At 40.2% G+C, this 20,336-nt stretch overlaps 1 protein-coding gene across 1 annotated transcript in view; it reads right to left on the reverse strand.

The window, feature by feature from the left end:
- Positions 1–1,050: 1,050 nt before the first annotated feature.
- LOC309548532 (bile acid receptor-like) overlaps positions 1,051–20,336 on the reverse strand; it is a 141,640-nt gene continuing 122,354 nt past the window's right edge. The window contains exons 7-11 of the mRNA XM_082248499.1: positions 19,712–19,811; positions 17,531–17,659; positions 9,158–9,274; positions 3,780–3,893; positions 1,051–1,618 (exon numbers count right to left, since the gene is read on the reverse strand). Coding sequence (XP_082104625.1) covers positions 1,380–1,618; positions 3,780–3,893; positions 9,158–9,274; positions 17,531–17,659; positions 19,712–19,811 — 699 coding nt within the window. The 3' untranslated portion in view covers positions 1,051–1,379. The remainder of the gene's footprint in view (positions 1,619–3,779; positions 3,894–9,157; positions 9,275–17,530; positions 17,660–19,711; positions 19,812–20,336) is intronic.

The raw sequence follows: 20,336 nt of genomic DNA on the forward strand, positions 1-20,336 counted from the left end.
TGATGTTACATTTATTTGTTTATTTAAATTGTATTAATTTATTTATAAAACTGATTTGGAAAAGGAACCTGTGCTACTTTGGTGTGATCTTAGCACAATTCTGTCCCCATAGAATATGTAAACCACATCCAACTAGCATCCAGATTGCATCATATAATCACACTGATAGTCAGATCAAAATCTGATCCCAGCAGTGTAAACCTAGCCTTATTCTTTAGCCCTGTGCAAGTTTTGGCCAAAACAAACTATTATGGAATGGCAGAGAAGTGAGGGGAAGTTAAGCCTTTATTCACACCTGAGCGTATAGCTTTCAGGCGTTTTTTGGGGGGGGGGGGGTTTAGACTTTTTTCAGGCGTTTTTTGGGGGCTTTTTTGTGACAAAACGCTCATATGTGAACAGGGGCATTGAAATAGATGGGATTTTGCTTGTTGGGCGTTTTGAGACTTCAGAGATGAGCATTTTACGAGCTGAAATATGCTCTGTTGTAAACAGGGCCTTAGTATAACTTTGGGGAGCAGCTTTTGGGTAAACCTGTGGGTTAGCTAGGCATTGGCAAAATATAGATTTAAATTTAAAGGGTTATTTCAAGCAATTAAAATTTCAGTTATGGGTAGAAAATAGTAAGCTAGTTTATCTACTGGCTTTGTTACTCTAAATAAAGATTTACATTTGTTAAATAGTAAGGCACTATCACTGAATTATGCTCCTATATACGAAGCGGTGCAGGCATTAATAATAAGCAAAAAAAGCTGCTATGATGTAGAGATATAAGTAAACATTATAAATAGAAACAGCAGTATTAGGCATTAACAGACAGTGATAAGATACATTATTTTTACAATAACCTGAACACATTCACATACTGTATGTAAGTAAAAAATAAAAACACAAACAATGGATCCCTATAAGGGTTTTTTCCACTGAGTTTTGACAAAAAAACTGCATTTTGTTATCACTGATATGGTACTATATTTTATTCACAGGGAGTATAACAGTCTATTCCAATAGTCATATATTACGTCAATGGGTTGTATCTCTACTTTAATTGCATTATCTTTTTTTTTTTTGCTTTTTCCCATCTCTTAACATCATATTTCGCAGTCTATAAACATTAACAAATAGGTAAGTGAGATGTAATGGCTATATTTGTATTGATGGCTATGCCTTCTCTTTTAGGAATACTGCCTTCCTGAAAACATATTGGTATGCAATGTAACTATATGCAAATGGTGGTTTACCATAACCCATTTATCTTAAAAAAAGTCACATAAATTTTCAAATACATATTTGCTTTAAAATGCCCAACAGTTTAACAAATAGATTTACATAAATTAACAACAATATGTACTAAGGCTCATAGTAAATTTTGAGTTTGGAGTTCATTGTAGGTCCCAGCCTCCATTAATTAGTGAGGTAAGTTTAGTGTCTCTCATTTTCCATGATATCAGCACTTCTGAGTGGTTATGATTAAGGGTCCTGAGTTCAGTTAGACGGCCAGTCAAGCGTGCAAAATGCTGAGGATCTTCAGGATGATAAATTTTGGAATACTTGTGTAAAATTGCTAGTAGTGGCTCCTGCAGTTTATCAACACAAACTTTGTTTTTTAGGAATGGACGATCTATAAAAAGTAATAGTGATGACAGGAAATAGTAATCATGAAATAATGATGACAGGAAAAGTACAGCCATTTAAAATAAACTTTTTTTTTTCATAGAGTAGGGAAGAATTTAATTTTTGCCAGGTTGCTGTTGCTGTCTGGGAACAAAACCCCCTTGCTTCCTGTTCCCCGTCACTAGTTTATGCTGGAATTGTCAGAAACCTTCCCATACCATACACACAACTTTACATTACTGTTCTCTCCTGGTCCCACTAAAACTGTTGTCTCCTGGTCCCCTATTACTGTTCTCCCCTGGCCCCCAATTACTGTTATCTCATGGCCCTCCTATTACTGTTGTCCCCTGGTCCCCTATTACTGTTCTGTCCTGGTCCCCTATTACTGTTCTCTCCTGTTCTCCTATTACTGTTCTCTCCTGGTCCCCCTATTACTATTCTCCCCTGGTCCCCCTATTATTGTTCTCTCTTGGTCCCCCTATTACTGTTCTCTCTTGGTCCCCCTATTACTGTTCTCTCCTGGTCCCCCTATTACTGTTCTCTCTTGGTCCCCTGTCCCCTATTACTGTTCTCTCCTGGTCCCCCTATTACTGTTCTCTGCTGGTCTCCTATTACTGTTCTTTCCTGGTCCCCCTAACACTGTTCTTTCCTGGTCCCCCTAACACTGTTCTTTCCTGGTCCCCCTATTACTGTTCTCTCCTGGTCCCTCTATTACTGTTCTCTCCTGGTCCCCTATCACTGTTCTCTCCTGGTCCCTTATTACTGTTCTCTCTTAGTCCTCCTATTACTGTTCTCTCCTGGTCCCTCATTACTGTTCTCTCCTGGTCCCCTATTACTGTTCTCCCCTAGTCTCCTATTACTGTTCTCTCCTGGTCCCTATTATGCTATTGCAGTAAAACTCAAATCTCTCTCTCCCTAAAGAAAACATAAAGTACATAGAACTCACAGTGCAGTCTGAAGGGCTGAGTAATCTCTTTGGCTTCTTCCTCTTGCTCTGCAGCAACTGCCCAAAGTCAAAATGTGGCAGGAGGGGAAAGGGGGAGGGGTTGCAGCATTGACACAGCCTGATTGGCTAAGCAGTCTTCCCTCCCTCTACTGATCGTGGCATTCTGTCTCCATACATCATTACAGGTTGGGGAAAACCTGTAGTTTACACACAAAGGCAGATTGGAGGGCGGGAGCACTGCTTGTATCAGGAACTAGGTCAGCCTGCAGTCATCATGACAAGCAGGAGACCCTTTCTCCAAACGGTGAATGTCTTCCCCCCGGTGCTGCCCCTATTTTACCTCTTGCCATGTCTATGTTGCTGCAGCCTGTTCCTTCCTCACACATGCTGCACCCGATGCGATCTCCCCTCTGAGGCTGGCCATGCCCCCTCACTAGTCCCACCCAATCACACTGCGAGGCCCTAAATGAACAGATTTGCTGCTGGGGGAGCCAGAAGAGATAGGGGAAGGGATCAGGGTTTGCCCGATGCCCGGGACATTGGCAACTATGTATATGCACTTGTCAAAGGTGCTGATTATTCCTGCCCTTTCTTACTCCTCCCCCCCCCCCCATTACGGTTCTCTTCTAGTCCCCTATTACTGTTCTCTCCTGGTCCCCCTATTACTGTTCTCTCCTGGTCCCCCTATTACTGTTCTCTCCTGGTCCCCCTATTACTGTTCTCTCCTGGTCCCCCTATTACTGTTCTCTCCTGGTCCCCCTATTACTGTTCTCTCCTAGTCCCCCTATTACTGTTCTCTCCTGGTCCCCCTATTACTGTTCTCTCCTGTTCCCCTATTACTGTTCTCTCCTAGTCCCCTATTACTGTTCTCTCCTGGTCCCCCTTTTACTGTTCTTTCCTGATCCCCTATTACTGTTCTCTCCTGGTCCCCTATTACTCTTCTCTGTTGGTCCCCTTTTATTGTTTCTATTGGTTTCCTATTACTGTTCTCTCCTGGTCCCCCTAATACTGTTCTCTCCTGGTCCCCTATTACTGTTCTTTCCTGGTCCCCCATTACTGTTCTCTCCTGGTCTCCTATTACTGTTCTCTCCTGGTCCCCTATTACTGTTCTCTCCTGGTCCCCTAGTATACAGTACACACACACTTACATACATATTTATTTATTTGGTACACATTTATTTGTTTTGTGTTCAGTAAAAAAATAATGATTTTTTTTGTGTACCTGAAAAGAACACCGTTATTGCAAAAAGTAAAGCATACTCAGTTTCAGTCACGTTAAGAGAGCCCATGCTTCTGAAAAAATTAAACAATGGAGTAATAAATTCATCTGTAATATCTGGAAAATAAACAAAAACATTATGAGACATAGATTAATAAATCTTTGCTAGGAATAAACTCTTTACATACAGTTTAAATGTAGTAAAATTGTTATTTTACTTTTTTTACCTACCTTCCCTATTTTGCTCTGGAAGCAATTTTTATTTTACTAATGTGAAACCTATTCTCTTCAATATACACAGCAATTGAACATGAAACAAAAACTTCTATTAATTTAATGCGGCTGTAAACCCTAGTCATGAAAAGTAAACAAAGCACATGTATCTGGAGTGTACTTGTCTCTCTCCAAAGCTCTAAGTGTGGTTTCTCTCTGCATGTTCCTTTGTTCCTCTGCCTATGTGGAGGAGGGTGTGCTCCCTTCCTCCAATCAGCTCTCACACAGTTTATAAGAGATGTAACTGCAGCTCTCCACCCCCTCCTCTGTACTCCTCGCAGATGCAGAAGGATTTTATCACAATTGTGCTCTTTTGAAGGGGTGTAGGCAAGAGAAGACTGCAGATAAACAAAACATATGTAGGAGGATTTGTTTTATCCTTATGTAACACCAGAGGTTATTCACTTCAATATGAAAGGATTTACAACCACTTTAATGAACTTTCAGATAGGAAGAGTGAAACAAAAACACACAAGGTTATAACATTAGCCATACAGAGAATGTGTTTTGTTTGAGTCAAGCAAGAATTCTCATTCTCAGCTCAAACATCCTTTCCTAAATGTTTCTGATCTTCTTACTTTGGATAGTTAGGAATTGAAATAGTATAATGTATTGGCTAAATAAAAGTAGAACTATAGGTTAACCCCATTTTTCATTTTGGATAGAGTAAGGGAGTGTTATAGCCCCTGTTGGTTCATTTTTTGCTATCTGTGTGCCATTTGGGAGATTTACCTTCACTTACTGTCCTATAGCCAAAACCGGAAACAAAAGAAAAATTAAGGGAATCTCTTGGGGACTCCCAGGCCACCAAATTATTTTCCCCATTGAAAATTTTTTCCTCTATTTTTTTTTTGGGGGGGGGGGGGGGGGACAACCCAAAATATGGGATTTTCTTTTACTTTCACTGTCAATGATAATGGTAAACAGGACAAATAGAGAGGGTGAATCTCCTTAGTGGAGCACAGACAGCAATAAAAACTGATAGAGGTTTTGATTCCTTTCCACTCTATCCACAACTAAGGAAAAAGCTTTGCCTTTAGTTATATATTAGGATGCAAGCTTTCTAAACATTTTAGTTTTTTTTTTTCTTAGGCTTTATACAAATTGGGTCCTAAAAGTACATATTTATTCATAGAACAGGGTCAAGACACACATTTATGGATATAGCTGTAGTAACATTCTAAGATCTATTCATAATGATCCCAGGGCTTAGTTGTGATTTTGGGGAAATTGACACGTTTTGGAAATAGGAAGTCTTGGCATGCCTCTCTATTTTGGAAAGAGGAAGTCTTGGCACACCTCCCACCTCAGAGTTGGACTGGCTAGAGTGAATGTCTTTGTGACATTACATACATTTGATTGGAGGTATTGGAAAAAGCCTAATTAAGCCAATAAATTATACCGCTTAACTAATAAAATTCCAGCATTGATGTTCACATGGTAGAGCACTTTTCTGAGTCCTCTTTTAGATATTCAATGGGTTAGTTGTAAGAAATGTTGTCCAATGGGTGTGCAATAGTTAACCTTGTTTTCTGTTCCTGTTGGGTTGATTTACCAAAGACAAATCGACTATGCACTTTTGTAAGTGCAGTTGCTCCAGAGCTTAGTAAATGAGGGATAACTTCCATCCTCCAATCACATTCAAGCAAAAATGCTCTTTTGTTTTCCTTGCATGTGATTTGGTGTTCTTTGTAAAGTGAAGCTTTACTTCATTTACTAAGATCTGGAGCAACTGCACTTGCAAAAGTGCACAGTTTATTTGCCTTTAGTAAATCAACCCCTGTGTGTCTATAATTAAAAGTTCTAAAGTCGGGTAATATTCTTGCAATATACAGTGTATTAAACTATTGCCAGCAGGTGGCACCATTGAGCCTGCAACAGAATGTTTTCTACACAGTGGTGTTTTGCTTTGTTGTGAATAGTATATAAATAAAATGTATTATTTTTCCTATTCAAAATACACACTGCTTCCCTGCCTGCTAGATATGAACTGGCTAGATACAGTTTTATATTTTTACAGTGGCATAATGTCTATGCATAGTTTTCAAGTAACGATATACGTTAGGTACCATATAGAGTACAGCTGAAATTTTAATACAAAAATATTGCATGCCCCCCACCCCCATTATTTAGGTAGCATACAAAAAAAAATAAAATCAGACCGAGATACTTTGCAAACCCCCCCCCCCCCCCCTCCCTTCCCATTGGACTGTCCAGCTTTTGGTTTTGCTTGGTACTGTTTCATTTTCTTCCCATTGTCTGCAGTAGAGCACAGACAAACAACCTGCTCCATAGGAATTATTTTTATCAATATACAGGATTTATATAGCGTCAGCAATTTGCGCAGCACTTTACAACATGAGGGCAGACAGTACAGTTACAATACAATTTAATACAGGAGGAATCAGAGAGCCCTGTTTGTTAGAGCTTACAATCTACACTGAACAAAATATAAATACAACACTTTTGTTTTTGCCCCCATTTTCCATGAACTGAACTCAAAGATCTATGTACGCAAAAGGCCTATTTCTCTCAAATATTGTTCTCAAATCTGGCAACAGCTCTAGTGGACATTCCCATAGTCAGCATGCCAACTGCACGCTCCCTCAAAACTTGCGACATCTGTAGCATTGTGCTGTGTGAAAAAACTGCACATTTTAGAGTGGCCTTTTATTGTGGCCAGCCTAAGGCACACCTGTGCAATAATCATGCTGTCTAATCAGCATCTTGATATGTCACACCTGTAAGGGGGATGGATTATCTCCGCAAAGGAGAGGTGCTCGCTAACACAGATTTAGACAGATTTGTGAACAATATTTGAGAGAAATAGGCCTTTTGTGTACATAGAAAAAGTCTTAGATCTTTAAGTTCAGCTCATCAAAAATGGGGGCAAAAACAAAAGGGTTGCATTTATAATTTTGTTCAGTATAGAAGAAGGGTCAAGTGAAACAAAAGGCAATAACTGGGGGGGGGGGGGGGGTGAGTTGATGGAGAAAATCAAAGTACAGTTGTTAGGTGTGGGTAGGATAGGCTTCTTTGAAGAGGAGGGTTTTCAGGGATCGTCTAAAAGCTAATAGAGTAGGAGATAATTTGACAGATTGGGGTAAGGAGTTCCATAGGATTGGAGAGGCTCTGGAAAAATCCTGAAGGCAAGCATGGGAGGAGGTGACCAGGGAGCTAGAGAGCAGGAGTTCTTGAGAGGAACAAAGAGAATGATTAGGTTGCTATTTTGAGACTAGGCTAGTGATGTAGCTGAGGGCTAAGTTGTGGAAGGCTTTGTAAGTTGTTGTTAGTATTTTGTGGAAGCCAGTGGAGGGATTGACAGAGAGGAGTAGCAGATACTGAGCGATTGGTAAGGTAGATGCAGCAACATTCATGATAATTTGAAGGGGGATAGCCTATGTAGAGGTAAGCCGATGAGAAGGGAGTTGCAGTAGTCGAGGCGAGAGATGACCAGGGAGTGAATTAAGAGCTTTGTTGTGTCATTGGTTAGAAAGGGGTATATTTTGGAGATGCTGCGGAGGAAGAGGTGGCAAGATTTGGACAGTAATTAGGTGTGGGGCTTAAAGGAGAGTTCAGAGTCCAGGACTACACCTAGGACCTTGGCATGCAGGGATGGCCTGATAGTTGTCCCATAGATTTTGACAGAATGATCAGGGGAAGAGGCACGGTTTTGGGCGTTGTTGGATAGATTGAGTTTGAGGAAGTGGTGTGACATCCAGACTAATATATCTGCTAGTAAGTTAGTGATACCTTAAGAGACTGAGGGAGTGAGCTGAGGGGTAGAGAAATAGATTTGGCTGTTGTCAGCGTACTGATGCCATTGGAAGCCTGCGGAAGCTGACCCAGGGAGAAGGGGGTAGATTGAAAATAGGAGCGGTCCAAGAACAGAACCTTGGGGGACCCCAACAGAGAAAGGAAGAGGAGTGGAGGAAGTAGAATTGTAAGTAATGCTAAAGGTGCAGTTGGATAAGTAGGAAGAGAACCAGCGAATAGTACAGTCATGGTCAACCATATCAAAGGCAGCAGAAAGGTCCAGGAGTAGGAGTACAGAATAGTGTCCTTTGGTTTTGGTCGTTAGTAGATCATTTGTTAGTTTTAGGTGAGTTTCTGTGGAGTGTTGAGGACAAAATCTAGACTGAAGGGGATCAAGAAGGCTATTCTCGTCAAGGTGGATGCTCAGTTGGTTGTAGAGCAGGCATTCAAGGAGGTTAGATAAAAAGGGGAGCAAGGAAATGGGGCATAGGTTGTTAAGATTGGTTTGGTCCAGTGAGGGGTTTTTAAGCATGGGGCTGACTAGTGCATGTTTTAGAGAGTTGGGGAAGATGCCAGAAGAGAAGGAGAGATTGAAGATGTGGGTTAGATAATCAAAAGGAGAAACCGTGTAATTATGTTTGTGCACTGAAACACAGGCACTGGGAACAAGATTGAAAGGAATTGCTGCTTGGTACATCTAAAATCTAGGTTTGAAGCGAAAAAAGGGACTGTGCTGCTTCTAAAACTGAACTGAACAGCAGGTATAATCTTTTTTGTATACTTATATTTTTTTAGCTTGGATCAGTGTCAGTATGCATATCTCGTACTTGAGGGGCTGATGAGCAAGCTGACAATCATTGTAGTAGTTGGCGCTACTACAGTGATAGTTGCTATCTTCTGAGACCTGTGCCAATCAGATTCCCCCCTGCACACTGACCACAAGGGGTTGCTTGCTCAGCACTGCACCATTCACAGAGCACCTTGAATCTTTCTTAAGAATACAAGGCATTCTCCGACTGGATGAGAACACCTTGAATTCATTCAAAAAATACAAGCTGTTCTGTGAATGGTGGCAGTACTGAGCAAGTGATCCCTTGTGTTCTGTGTGCAGAGGAGAAGCCACTCAGCACAAGACCCGAAAGGTTGCAACTATCACTGCAGCTGCACCGACAACTACAGTGATTGTCAGGTTTCCCAAGGCATATTTACGTTAGTACAATCTGGGCCAATACAAGTATGCAATAAATATACCTTGGGTTCACTCTTGGGGGATGGGGGAACCCATACAGAGTTTTATGACACACACACACATATTAGATTAAATCAAAAAGAAAAAATAATATATATCAAACCTGGGTTATACTGTGGAATATTTTGGTGAGGAGGTGTTTCTATAGAATACAGGGGGCATCTGTCAAAATCCTGAATATGGTAATAATCTGTTGAATGGCTTTGGTATCTGAGAAGTCCTGAAAGAAAAGTTGTACTTTTTTTTAAAATGTATTACAGTATTCATATTCTTAAATAAACAAGGTGTGGTGTGTTATGGAATTAAATGGTTTTGATTAAGCAACTGACGCAGAATGTTATGTCAGGCCATTTAAAGAAATACTTTTAGCACAAGGATTTATTCCAGGGTAGGGTACTACCGTTTAGTATTGGGAACAGCGGCAGTCAGTGCAACCCTCTTGATGATTACAATTTGAAATGCATGGAAACATAAACTATATTTCTCATATTTAAAACACCTATGCATATAACCACATTTCTTGTCAATGTAGCTATTCTAGCCTGTGGGTCCACTTTGGCCATGGTTAATCAACTAGACATATGTATTTAGCACAACACTTTGATGCTAAACCACAACAGATTAAAGTGAAGCTGAAGTCAAACACATATAGACCTGTTTGAGTAGGAACCATACATTGGTGTAACATACCTCTATTTTCCCTGTCCTTATTTACAGGGCAACCTTGCAACCTTCCAAACTTCACATACATATACCAATTTTCTAAAAGGTGGGCCATGTGCATTTTCTTTTACTTCATATGTTACAGTTTAAGGGTCTGTTGACAGGTCTAACAATTATAAAACTTGAGGTTCAGATAGTGGTAGGGGTGTACTGGTACAACTACTGCCAGGTGGTTGTAAGATTATTGGACATATATAATCTCAAATATGTATGAAAAAATATATTTACAGGTACAGTATCTCACAAACGTGAGTACACCCCTCACATTTTTGTAAATATTTTATTATATCTTTTCATGTGACAACTCTAAAGAAATGAGACTTTGCTACAGTGTAAAGTAGTGAGTGTACAGTTTTTATAACAGTGTAAATTTGCTGTCCCCTCAAAATAACTCAACACACAGCCATTAATGTCTAAACCGCTGGTAAAAAAAAAAAGTGAGTACACCCCTAAGTGAACATGTCCAAAATGGGCCCAATTAGCCATTTGGCCTCCCCGGTGTCATGTGACTCGTTAGTGTTACAAGGTCTCAGGTGTGAATGGGAAGCAGGTGTGCTAAATTTGGTGTTATCACTCTCACTCTCTCATACTGGTCACTGGAAGTTTAACACGGCACCTCATGGCAAAGAACTCTCTAAAGATCTGAAAAAAAGAATTGTTGCTCTACATAAAGATGGCCTAGGCTATAGGAAGATTGCCAAGACCCTGAAACTGAGCTGCAGCACAGTGGTCAAGACCATACAGCAGTTTAACAGGACAGGTTCCACTCAGAACAAGCCTCGCCATGGTCGACCAAAGAAGTTGAGTGCACATGCTCAGCATTATATCCAGAGGTTGTCTTTGGGAAATAGATGTATGAGCGCTGCCAGCATTGCTGCAGAGGTTGAAGGTGTGGGGGGTCAGCCTGTCAGTGCTTAGACCATACGCAGCATACTGCATCAAATTGGTCTGCCTGGTTGTCGCCCCAGAAGGAAGCCTCTTCTAAAGATGATGCACAAGAAAGCCTGCAAACAGTTTGCTGAAGACAAGCAGACGAAGGACATGGATTACTGGAACCATGTCCTATGGTCTGATGAGGCCAAGATAAACTTATTTGGTTCAGATGGTGTCAAGCGTATGTGGTGGCAACCAGGTGAGGAGTACAAGGACAAGTGTGTCTTGCCTACAGTCAAGTATGGTGGTGGGAGTGTCATGGTCTGGGGCTGCCAGCACTGGGGAGCTACAGTTCATTGAGGGAACCATGAATGCCAACATGTACTGTGAAGCAGAGCATGATCCCCTCCTTTCAGAGACTGGGCTGCAGGGCAGTATTCCAACATGATAACGACCCTAAACACACCTCCAAGACAACCACTGCCTTGCTAAAGAAGCTGAGGGCAAAGGTGACAGACTGGCCAAGCATGTTTCCAGACCTAAACCCTATTGAGCATCTGTGGGGCATCCTTAAACGGAAGGTGGAGAAGCGCAAGGTCTCTAACATCCACCAGCTCCGTGATGTCGTCATGGAGGAGTGGAAGAGGACTCCAGTAGCAACCTGTGAAGCTCTTGTGAACTCTATGCCCAAGAGGGTTAAGGCAGTGCTAGAAAATAATGGTGGCCACACAAAATATTGACATTTTGGGCCCCATTTGGACATTTTCACTTAGGGGTGTACTCTCTTTTGTTGCCAGTGGTTTATTAGACAATAATGGCTGTGTGTTGAGTTATTTTGAGGGAACAGCAAATTTACACTGTTATACAAGCTATACACTCACTACTTTACATTGTAGCAAAGTGTAATTTCTTCAGTGTTGTCACATGAAAAGATATAATAAAATATTTATAAAAATGTGAGGGGTGTACTTACTTTTGTGAGATACTGTATGTATGTATACAGTTTATTAATTTGGGCAAAATAGTATATAGTCAGTTTTGTGTTTTGGAACAATATAAGAACATCTGGTCAAATCCTCAACAAAGTTTATTTTTTATCACATGAAAAGACCGCCTTGGCTTCAAATTTACCGTAGCGTGAATAGTTACCACCTTTGCAGAATATCTCATCTATATGGTGGTACATTGGTCATTCTCACAACTCACATTGTATTTAAAAACAGGAATTCCTTTCAAAATGACTATCCCCTTTGACAGTGATGGTCAACTTACTTGACATAAGAGTAGTCAAGTGCAGCCCCTAACATCACAGGGCCTTACATAATTTTCAGTCTATACAGTGCTACAAAAACCATCAGACACTGGACATACTACAGTAGATGGTCAGAGACTGTGGACTTGCTACAATAGATTGTCTATAGATAATGCACAGGCATGTTTGGAGGCTGGAGGATTATGTTACAGTTGACTGATGAAATTTTACCAGTGATAGCTATAGATCACTAATAAACACAAAAACCTGCGCTTACTGAGAAAAAACAGTAATTCTTTGAAACATGTGAATTTAACAGCCACACTCACGGTATTGTACACGCCAATACTAATTGATACTAGATCAAAAGAAATGTGTTGCGCTGTCAATTAGTAATAAAATACATCAAAATAAATCAACCCAATATGAACCATAAATTTATAAAGTGCATCAGTGATGAATGTTTCAATGCTTATTCAATAATATCTTAAGTGATAATTCCGTGATGAATTATGAATAAATTACAATCATGCAAATATAGAGTGCAAATAAAAACATGCATAAAACAGTTCAGAAAGAAAATTCCATGTAGTGATAATCCAAAAGTGCCAAATGAATGACTCTTCAAATTTTCCAGTGGCAATCACCCAGTTCTCCCCTTTCAGACCAACAAATATAGCCTCTTACCAAAATATTAGACCTATTATAGGTCAATAATCGCCTTAGTGAGCTTCACCCCTCACTTTGAGTTAGGGCTACCTCGGTGTTTTACAATTGCCCTTTAATGGTATTGGAAGGAAAAGCACATAAGTTTATGTGCTGCTTCCTACCAATACCATCAAATGTTGATTGTACCGGGTGATTGCCACTGGAAGATTTGAGGAGTCATTCATTTGGCACTTTTGGATTATCACTACATGGGCTTTTTCTTCTGGACTGTTTTATGCATTTTTTTTAATACTTTATTACTAATTCATCACGGAATTATCACTTAAGATAAAATGTATGGTTCATATTGGGTTGATTTCATATTGATGTCTTTTATTAAGAATTGACAGCGCAACACATTTCTTTTGATCACTACCATTATAGTCTCTTTACAAGTTAATAAGTATACTCATTTCTACTGGTCCAGGTTGTTCCACACTTGCCAGCACCAAATGCCAGGTGCACATCCACCTCATTTCATCCACCTACTGTTTGGGAGTGATTTAAAGAATGGGAATCGCAGCACAACTAGCACGAGGTGCTGGAACCCTTTTTTTGTATTAAAGTGATTATAAACCTTAGACGTGAACAATGAAAAAAGCACATCCCTCTGTAGTGTGTATCAGCCTAAATCCAGACCACTGAGTGTGGTTCCTCTCTGATCCCTCTGGTATCTGGTAAAACTCTTAAGCTGGCCATAGATTATACAATTTTCCTATTCAATTTCCTTTAGATTTACCTTCAAATATGTAGTACTAGGGCCTGATAGCAAACAAATTGAAAGTGTTTAGGTTTGACCTCATATTATATGGCTTTGGTAAATCTAAATGTAAATTGTACAAGAAAATTGTATAATGTATAGCCAGCCTTAATCGACACAACAGCCTCCTGGGAGATGGCCTGTCCCTCCTCCAGCATACAGCAAGTGACTCATAGCCTTAGCGCTGTATGTTTTTCTATAGTGTGGAGAGGGGGTGTGTGTCCCTTTCCCCCACTGAGATATCAGGAAGCTCTAGCTCTGCAGTGTGTGTGACATCAGATCCTTGCCCCACGCCTGCTAGAGATGAGAAAAATCCTTTGATCTGTCTGTGTTGTTTTAGAAAGCTATACGGAAGAAGTGGCAGTAAATGAACAGGTACAACTTATGAAGGAGAATTTGTTTCATCTCTGTGTATCACCTGAGGGCAGTCACTTCACTGGGTGTATGTAAGGGTTTACAACCATTTTAAAAGTGGTATAGGTAGAAAAGCTGACAAACATCTTGATCGTTTTACACTAAACTCAGAGTGCTATTTAACATGAAACAGGCAAGTGGTTTGTCAGCTTTTCTACCTGTACCAATAAAAAGATGTATGCAATGTGCATTGGTTGTGCCTCCATCCTCATAGTTTGAATCACCCTTAACAAGTCAGCACTTCCTACAGCCCTCCTAAAAATGATCGCTGTCATATTTTATATTTTTTTCAGCAAAATCTATTAGAAAAATTCAAAGAAAAAAATACACAAAAAGAGATAAAAGAATGGACAAACAAAAAACAATTAATTGTGCAATAGAAATCAGCTTAATATTTCCTTCACTGTCCTTGAGTATACCCCAAGGCATAGAAAAAGAATAATGTAACTACTGGCTTATGGGGGCTGCACAAAGGGCTGCATGTGGCCCTTGGACCGCAGGTTGGGTCCTAGGGGAAGCGGTTTGTGACAAATGCAATAGTGTGGCTGGACCCACTGAGTCATTTTTGCTTTGTTTTGTGTTCTAAGGAGAAGTCTCTGAATTATATTGAATAATTTCAGTCAGATTGGATCATTTCAAAACTATTTTTATCCATTTATTTTCCCCCCTTTACATTATTTATGCCTGACTTGGAAGATGATATTGTAAGTGATGTAATTAGCATTGAAACCACTTATGTGCCCTTTTTTTTAGTTACTGTATTTAGGTATTTTTATTGCCACGATTTTTTATTCAATTGGAAGTTTTATTTCAAACTCCAGTTGCTGCATTAAGTAAAATTCTTATTTTTACCCCTAAAAGTATGCAAGACGTTTTGAGAAAGGCAGATGGAGAGTGAGAAACCAACTATCATCTACTCTACTAGCGCCGACACTGACAGTTTCGGGACCAGAAGTTTAGCACTTACTTTAGTGTCCGACATGTATGAAACTAATCGTTTTTTTTTAACTCAGCAGCTTTTACACATGGGACACCCATCATTAGAGGAAATTTATTTTTAAATAGAATTCAGCTTTAGGCAACTATAATGTATTTGGGAATAAATATATATGCAGGGCTCCTTAAAGATATCCAGGGAAATGTTTAGAGAAAAAACAGTTAATGTATAAGGTTAGGTTCACACTTCTCCGAATTCCATGTGACTTCAATGAATGGGATTCAACTTTAAACTGACAATACCAGGCCCCATGAGTCTGGTATGGATCTTGAGTGATGAACCCCCTCACCAAAATGAAAAGAAAAAAAGGGCAAAGAGCCCCCCCCCAAGACTATACCACACCCTTCAGTCTGGAATGATTTTAAGCGGAATTCCAAAATAAAAAAAAGTCATGGGATCCCGCAAAATTCACACCAGACCTCCGAGCATGCAGCCCAGAAGGTCAAGAAAGTGGGGAGGAACAAGCAATCCCCCCTTCCTGGAGCATACCAGGCCACGTGCCCTCAACATAGGGGGTGCTTTGGGGCAGGGGGGTCTTCACCCCGCACCCCAAATCACCTTGCCCCTATGTTGATTGTGACAAGGGCCTCTTCCCGACAACCCTGGGCGGTGGTTCTGGGGGTCTGCGGGCAGGCGGCTTATCGGAATCTGTAAGCCCCCACTACCAAGGGGGCACCCAGATCCCATCCCCATCCCTATATGAATGAATATAGGGTACATTGTACTCCTACTCATTCACCCAAAAAGTGTCAAAAATAAATAAAAACAGGACACAGGTTTTTGACAAAGTCCCTTATTAAGTAGCTCCAACATGTCTTCTTTCTTCATGGTGATGTCTTCTCCCTTCCGGTTATCCTCCCTCAGCTGTCTTTTTCCTCTTCCGGCTCTTCTCCCTCTGCTGATGGCTTCTCCCGACACTAGCTCTCACTGTGGTGTTAGCTAGTGTGTGGCATTTTTTATATAGCCATGGGGTGTGGCCATCAGGTGACGTCATCCGGAGACCCTGTCCCCTTATGACGTCACTGCTCCATCGTGCTTTCCAAAGGGCCTGTTAGGAAATTGATGGGGGAACCCCACGTCTTTTTTTTTTTGGCATGGGGTTCCTCTTCAAGATCCTCCGAGCACAAGTCGGATCAGTTAAGATGATGATCCAACTTTGATCTGACTTTATTCATCTAAAATGGGCTGAATTCAGACAGGAACCTGGAAAGTGGGACCGACTTGTGTCGGACCAGTTAAGAAAGCTCTCATAGGGAACCATTGATTTATACACGTCATGCAACATGTGCTCCCAAAGTCAGAGAGTATGTCGCACTAGTGTGAACTGGGCCTTAAGCGGTAAATGTGTCATTCATCAATCTTTCTCTCCAGGTGTATGTGCTTCCTAGTGCATGTGCTTTAAATTACAGTGATTGATTCACCTGCCATGAATGTTTGGTGAATGTCAAATTTAATGCTTTATAAATGTGCCCCAATGGTCTCCATGACTAAGCCTTCCTTCGGCAAAACGTGTTGGAGCAGGCCAGGCGAGAAGATACCTTATTTACTAGAGTTAGGTGTTTTTAGCATTGGTGACATCATAAGCAAGTGGCCCAGTTCATTGTATTTTGACATTTAGTTTGTGGTGTGAGGACATGCTCTTGAGTGGGCACCTGATGGTAGTTGGAGGATCAAGGACCAGGAACTGCTTGGAACGGCATAAATCACTATTATACAGCAAAAAATCTGTATTCTTTTTGTGCTAAGTTCTAAGATATTTTCATTATTGCTTTTAGTTGGTCTTCCTGCCCAAGCACACAATTATAATGTCTGTTTTCATATGTGTTGTGTTGAAAATGTTATCATCTATAATCTTAGAAGAGTTTCATGTCATGAAAAAAATCCTCGAATGGCATAGGGAAATGATCATTAAATATCAGTTGTTTTTACATAGCATACTTCAAAATATTTCAGGCATAAACATTTTAAAATATCTTTCTTCACTATATTCAGAGTGCTTAGGACCTTTGTTTAAAAATTACAAAGACATATTTGGACCTATCACATTTCAACATTTAAAGTGAACCACCGAGAATTTTTTTGTGGATATCATTTTTTTTTGTTTTAGCCTCTCTTTTAATGTACACTATTGACACCTAGTGATTTTTTTCAGTACTCCTTCCCAGTCATTTGTTGTCAGTTCACATGCATACTTGCATGCAATTTTATTATCTATACAGTGTTATAGTCTAAATTCAGTTTTCAGTGATTATCATTTATTTATTATATGTATTATTATTATTATTATTCTCTTTATATTATGTATTTTGTTATATTTGTTCTAATGTTCTTATGTCTGTCTTGACAATGACAGCAGCCGCTGTTTATTTAGGCTCTATATACCCCTGTGCATTTTAAGTGCGTCTTTGGTGGGGTATGTTAAAAAACTTGGTTACTGTGCACAGGTGCACCAGATCCTGTGTGCTCCACTTTTAGTAATTCCCCCCAAATATGTACTTTTACTTAGTCCGACATGGTGGAAGGTGTTGTTATATACAGATTGCACATTTCTGGATAGCATTTTAGTTTGTTTCACATAACAAAGACAACAATAACAATAATTTCATCAGTCTAAAAACATTCAACTAGCTTTGTTTGAGCAATTTTATAAAATTTGGCTGATTTTTCTGTCCACTGCTCTGTTATAATAAAAGTAAGAATTGCAAGTGATATAAAACACCTGTTTTATAATTTTCTTCATAATACTTACCATCATTATTTTGTAGTAAACCTCCTGCAACTTGCTGATTATATATTTGTGCTGAGCGTAAAAAGGTTGCTTCAACTGTGGAACCTTTTAGAAGAGCAATCTGATCATCATGATCCAGTAACTCAAAACCTGCAAGAAACAAATATCCAGATCGATCAGGCTGATGGGCTGACTTCAGTAATGGAGCTGGAGGAGGTATTCTATGGACTGTAGGTGTTGTGATGTAACCTCACTTTTGCTTCACTGAAAACTACAAGTCTCTCTGACTCCATGAGAATGAATCTGTGAATGGATGACGTGCCTGTGTGTGTCATCCATTCTATATTTATAAATAATAAAATAGGATACTGCCGGGAGGGTAAAAGAACCCTGTGATTTAGGTAAGGGGGATGGTTTGAGGGTAGGGGTGCTGCGCAATGTTACCATAAATCCTGGTAAACCCTAAATATGGGTGTAACAAGGTCAGAAAGATGAAATTAGCCTTTATAAAATACATCCCTGCTCAGCCCTTAGTCCCTCGTCTTTTGCTAACACCCTGCAATGACCTTGGCAACTCACCTCTATAACTACACAGCACAGTCCCTAGCTAGCTGTAACTGGGGAATGACCTCCTATTAAAGTATGATAATCTGGTGCCTAAATCCTGGGGACAATCAAGTACACTGCACGCATATAAAGCATATTCGAACTGTGGCTGTTGTAGGTGAAGTACCGTATATCACAGCAATGTGATCATAGCTGAACAGAGACCCTATCCATACATGGTTCAAGCATTGCAGCCATATGCCCCTGGTCCTCTTCACTACTACCAGTTTGCAGCAACTTATCCGTGAGGTATGAAATGGCCTTTACTGAGTAAAAACCTTTCTGAAGTTTGATCTGCAGTGTGTGACAGGAGGAGGAATTTCTGTATCTCAACATTTGTGTCTGGAACTACCATTTTATGGATGTTCTCCAAGAGGTTTCCTCCTCATTAGAACCATATACTTTCTCTCTGGATATGGATCTTAACTTCTCATGTCTACCAAAGATGGAACTGACATGACAGCAGGTTAGAACTCTTTGCCAATTGTTATTGTTTCCCAAAAATGGTAAATGTTTATCCTCCATCCCTTTTCCCATAGACAAAAACAAGGAGCTCAGTTTGGCCACATTTTGTGTTGCCAGTGCTAAAATCCAGTGTCTGAAGCACACCTAGAGTTGCATTGTAATGCCTCTTACACACGTACCGATCGTCGGCCGACCGATCGGCCGTCTTTTGTCCAGGGATGTCCTGTCCGCTGAAAAGTGCAAAAGACTGCACACAAATTTTGTCGGCCAACAACAGCCGACTGCAGAAGTGATGTCATGTGATGGTTAACTTTCCGTGTGTTTTTTCTTCTCTGAGCATGCCCAGTCTTGCAAATCTGCTGATTGTCGGCCGAATTCTGTACTGACTGAGGAACAATCGGCCGTTCTGGTGTTGGCCAACAAAAATTTTAATGCTTGCACGACAGATTCTGTTCGGCCGAAAATGCGCTGTCGGCTTTCGGAAGCATCATACTAACAAGCCTACAATCGGCCGATCGGTCGTCGGCCGAATATTTATGGCCGACAATCGGTACGTGTGTACGGGGCTTAAGTCTCCAAGGACAATGCATAATACCTATTATAAGTATAAGTAAGAGCAAGGCACCCAATGAATGGGCCGTGTTATTTGGTACACTGAGCTTTATTTGTCAACAGTGCAGAGAACTCTATATATATATATAGTAACTAAAAAGCACATAGCTTACATTACAATTTAGGAAGGTGATATACAGTGTGATCCTACCCCAACCAGTTGCCTCAATGCAACAATTTGTTTAGATTCTCCCTAATTAGCTAGCATGTATAATGTTAAAAGAGCTTGTTATTTCACAAGAACATTTTCCAGCTTGTAAAATATCCAGGTGATACTTCTCTTCCCTTCTCTCTGTAAGAAGGAACTGTCTGTTATAACTATACAATTGAAAAAGCTGCCAAAGATCTTGTTTTTGGCTTTAGATAAAATGTATTAAATATTGGTATTTAAAGAAACGAATTTAAAACCATCATTAACTATAAAATGAATTCAGAGCATAGTGGTATTAGTGAGCAATGTCATGTACATTACAATAAATGTGTCAACCAATTGCAACTGTGTCCCATAAATTAACACACCTGGCAATTTCTTCGTAAATTCCACAAGCATTTGTACATGCATCACTGCAGCTTCTGAGATATGGTAAAATATCTCTTCTGGGTTTGCTGATTCTTCTAGCTGAGCCAAAACCAACAAAAAGACAAACAAAAATAGATGTCAGAATTGTTTAAGTACATTTAAAATAAACATACAAATTAAAATATAATTCTGACTACTACCAAAAAGGAAAGTTGTGCTGGGTAATTTTGTTGGATGCCTGCTTCCCACCTTACGCTCTGTTGTTCTTCCCACCAGCCCCCGATATTTACAGGATATAATGTGTAAGTAGTAGGAGGGTCAGTCACTTAATTATGTACAGTATATTTATCTGACCTCAGAAGATAAATTATTGGGAGGGTCTGATTAAAGCCATTTCTCTCCTGGGGTCTCCCCCCCCCCCCCACCTTGCTGGAGGACACTTCCTGATGAGGAAACCTTTCATTGAAGAGTGTTGCAGAGCAGCTTGGTGGGAGCTGCTTTTGGACAGTGTGAGTAGGACCTTTTTCCTATAGCTCAAGATGCGCAAGTGGTTAAGGGTTAGATGCCAGAGGTTGCTGCAAGGACTGTGACTACTTGCATAGTGTCTCAGGTTAACTGGCTCTC

Source organism: Pelophylax lessonae (genome assembly GCF_965119305.1).
Source record: "Pelophylax lessonae genome assembly, chromosome: 2".
NCBI lineage: Eukaryota > Metazoa > Chordata > Amphibia > Anura > Ranidae > Pelophylax > Pelophylax lessonae.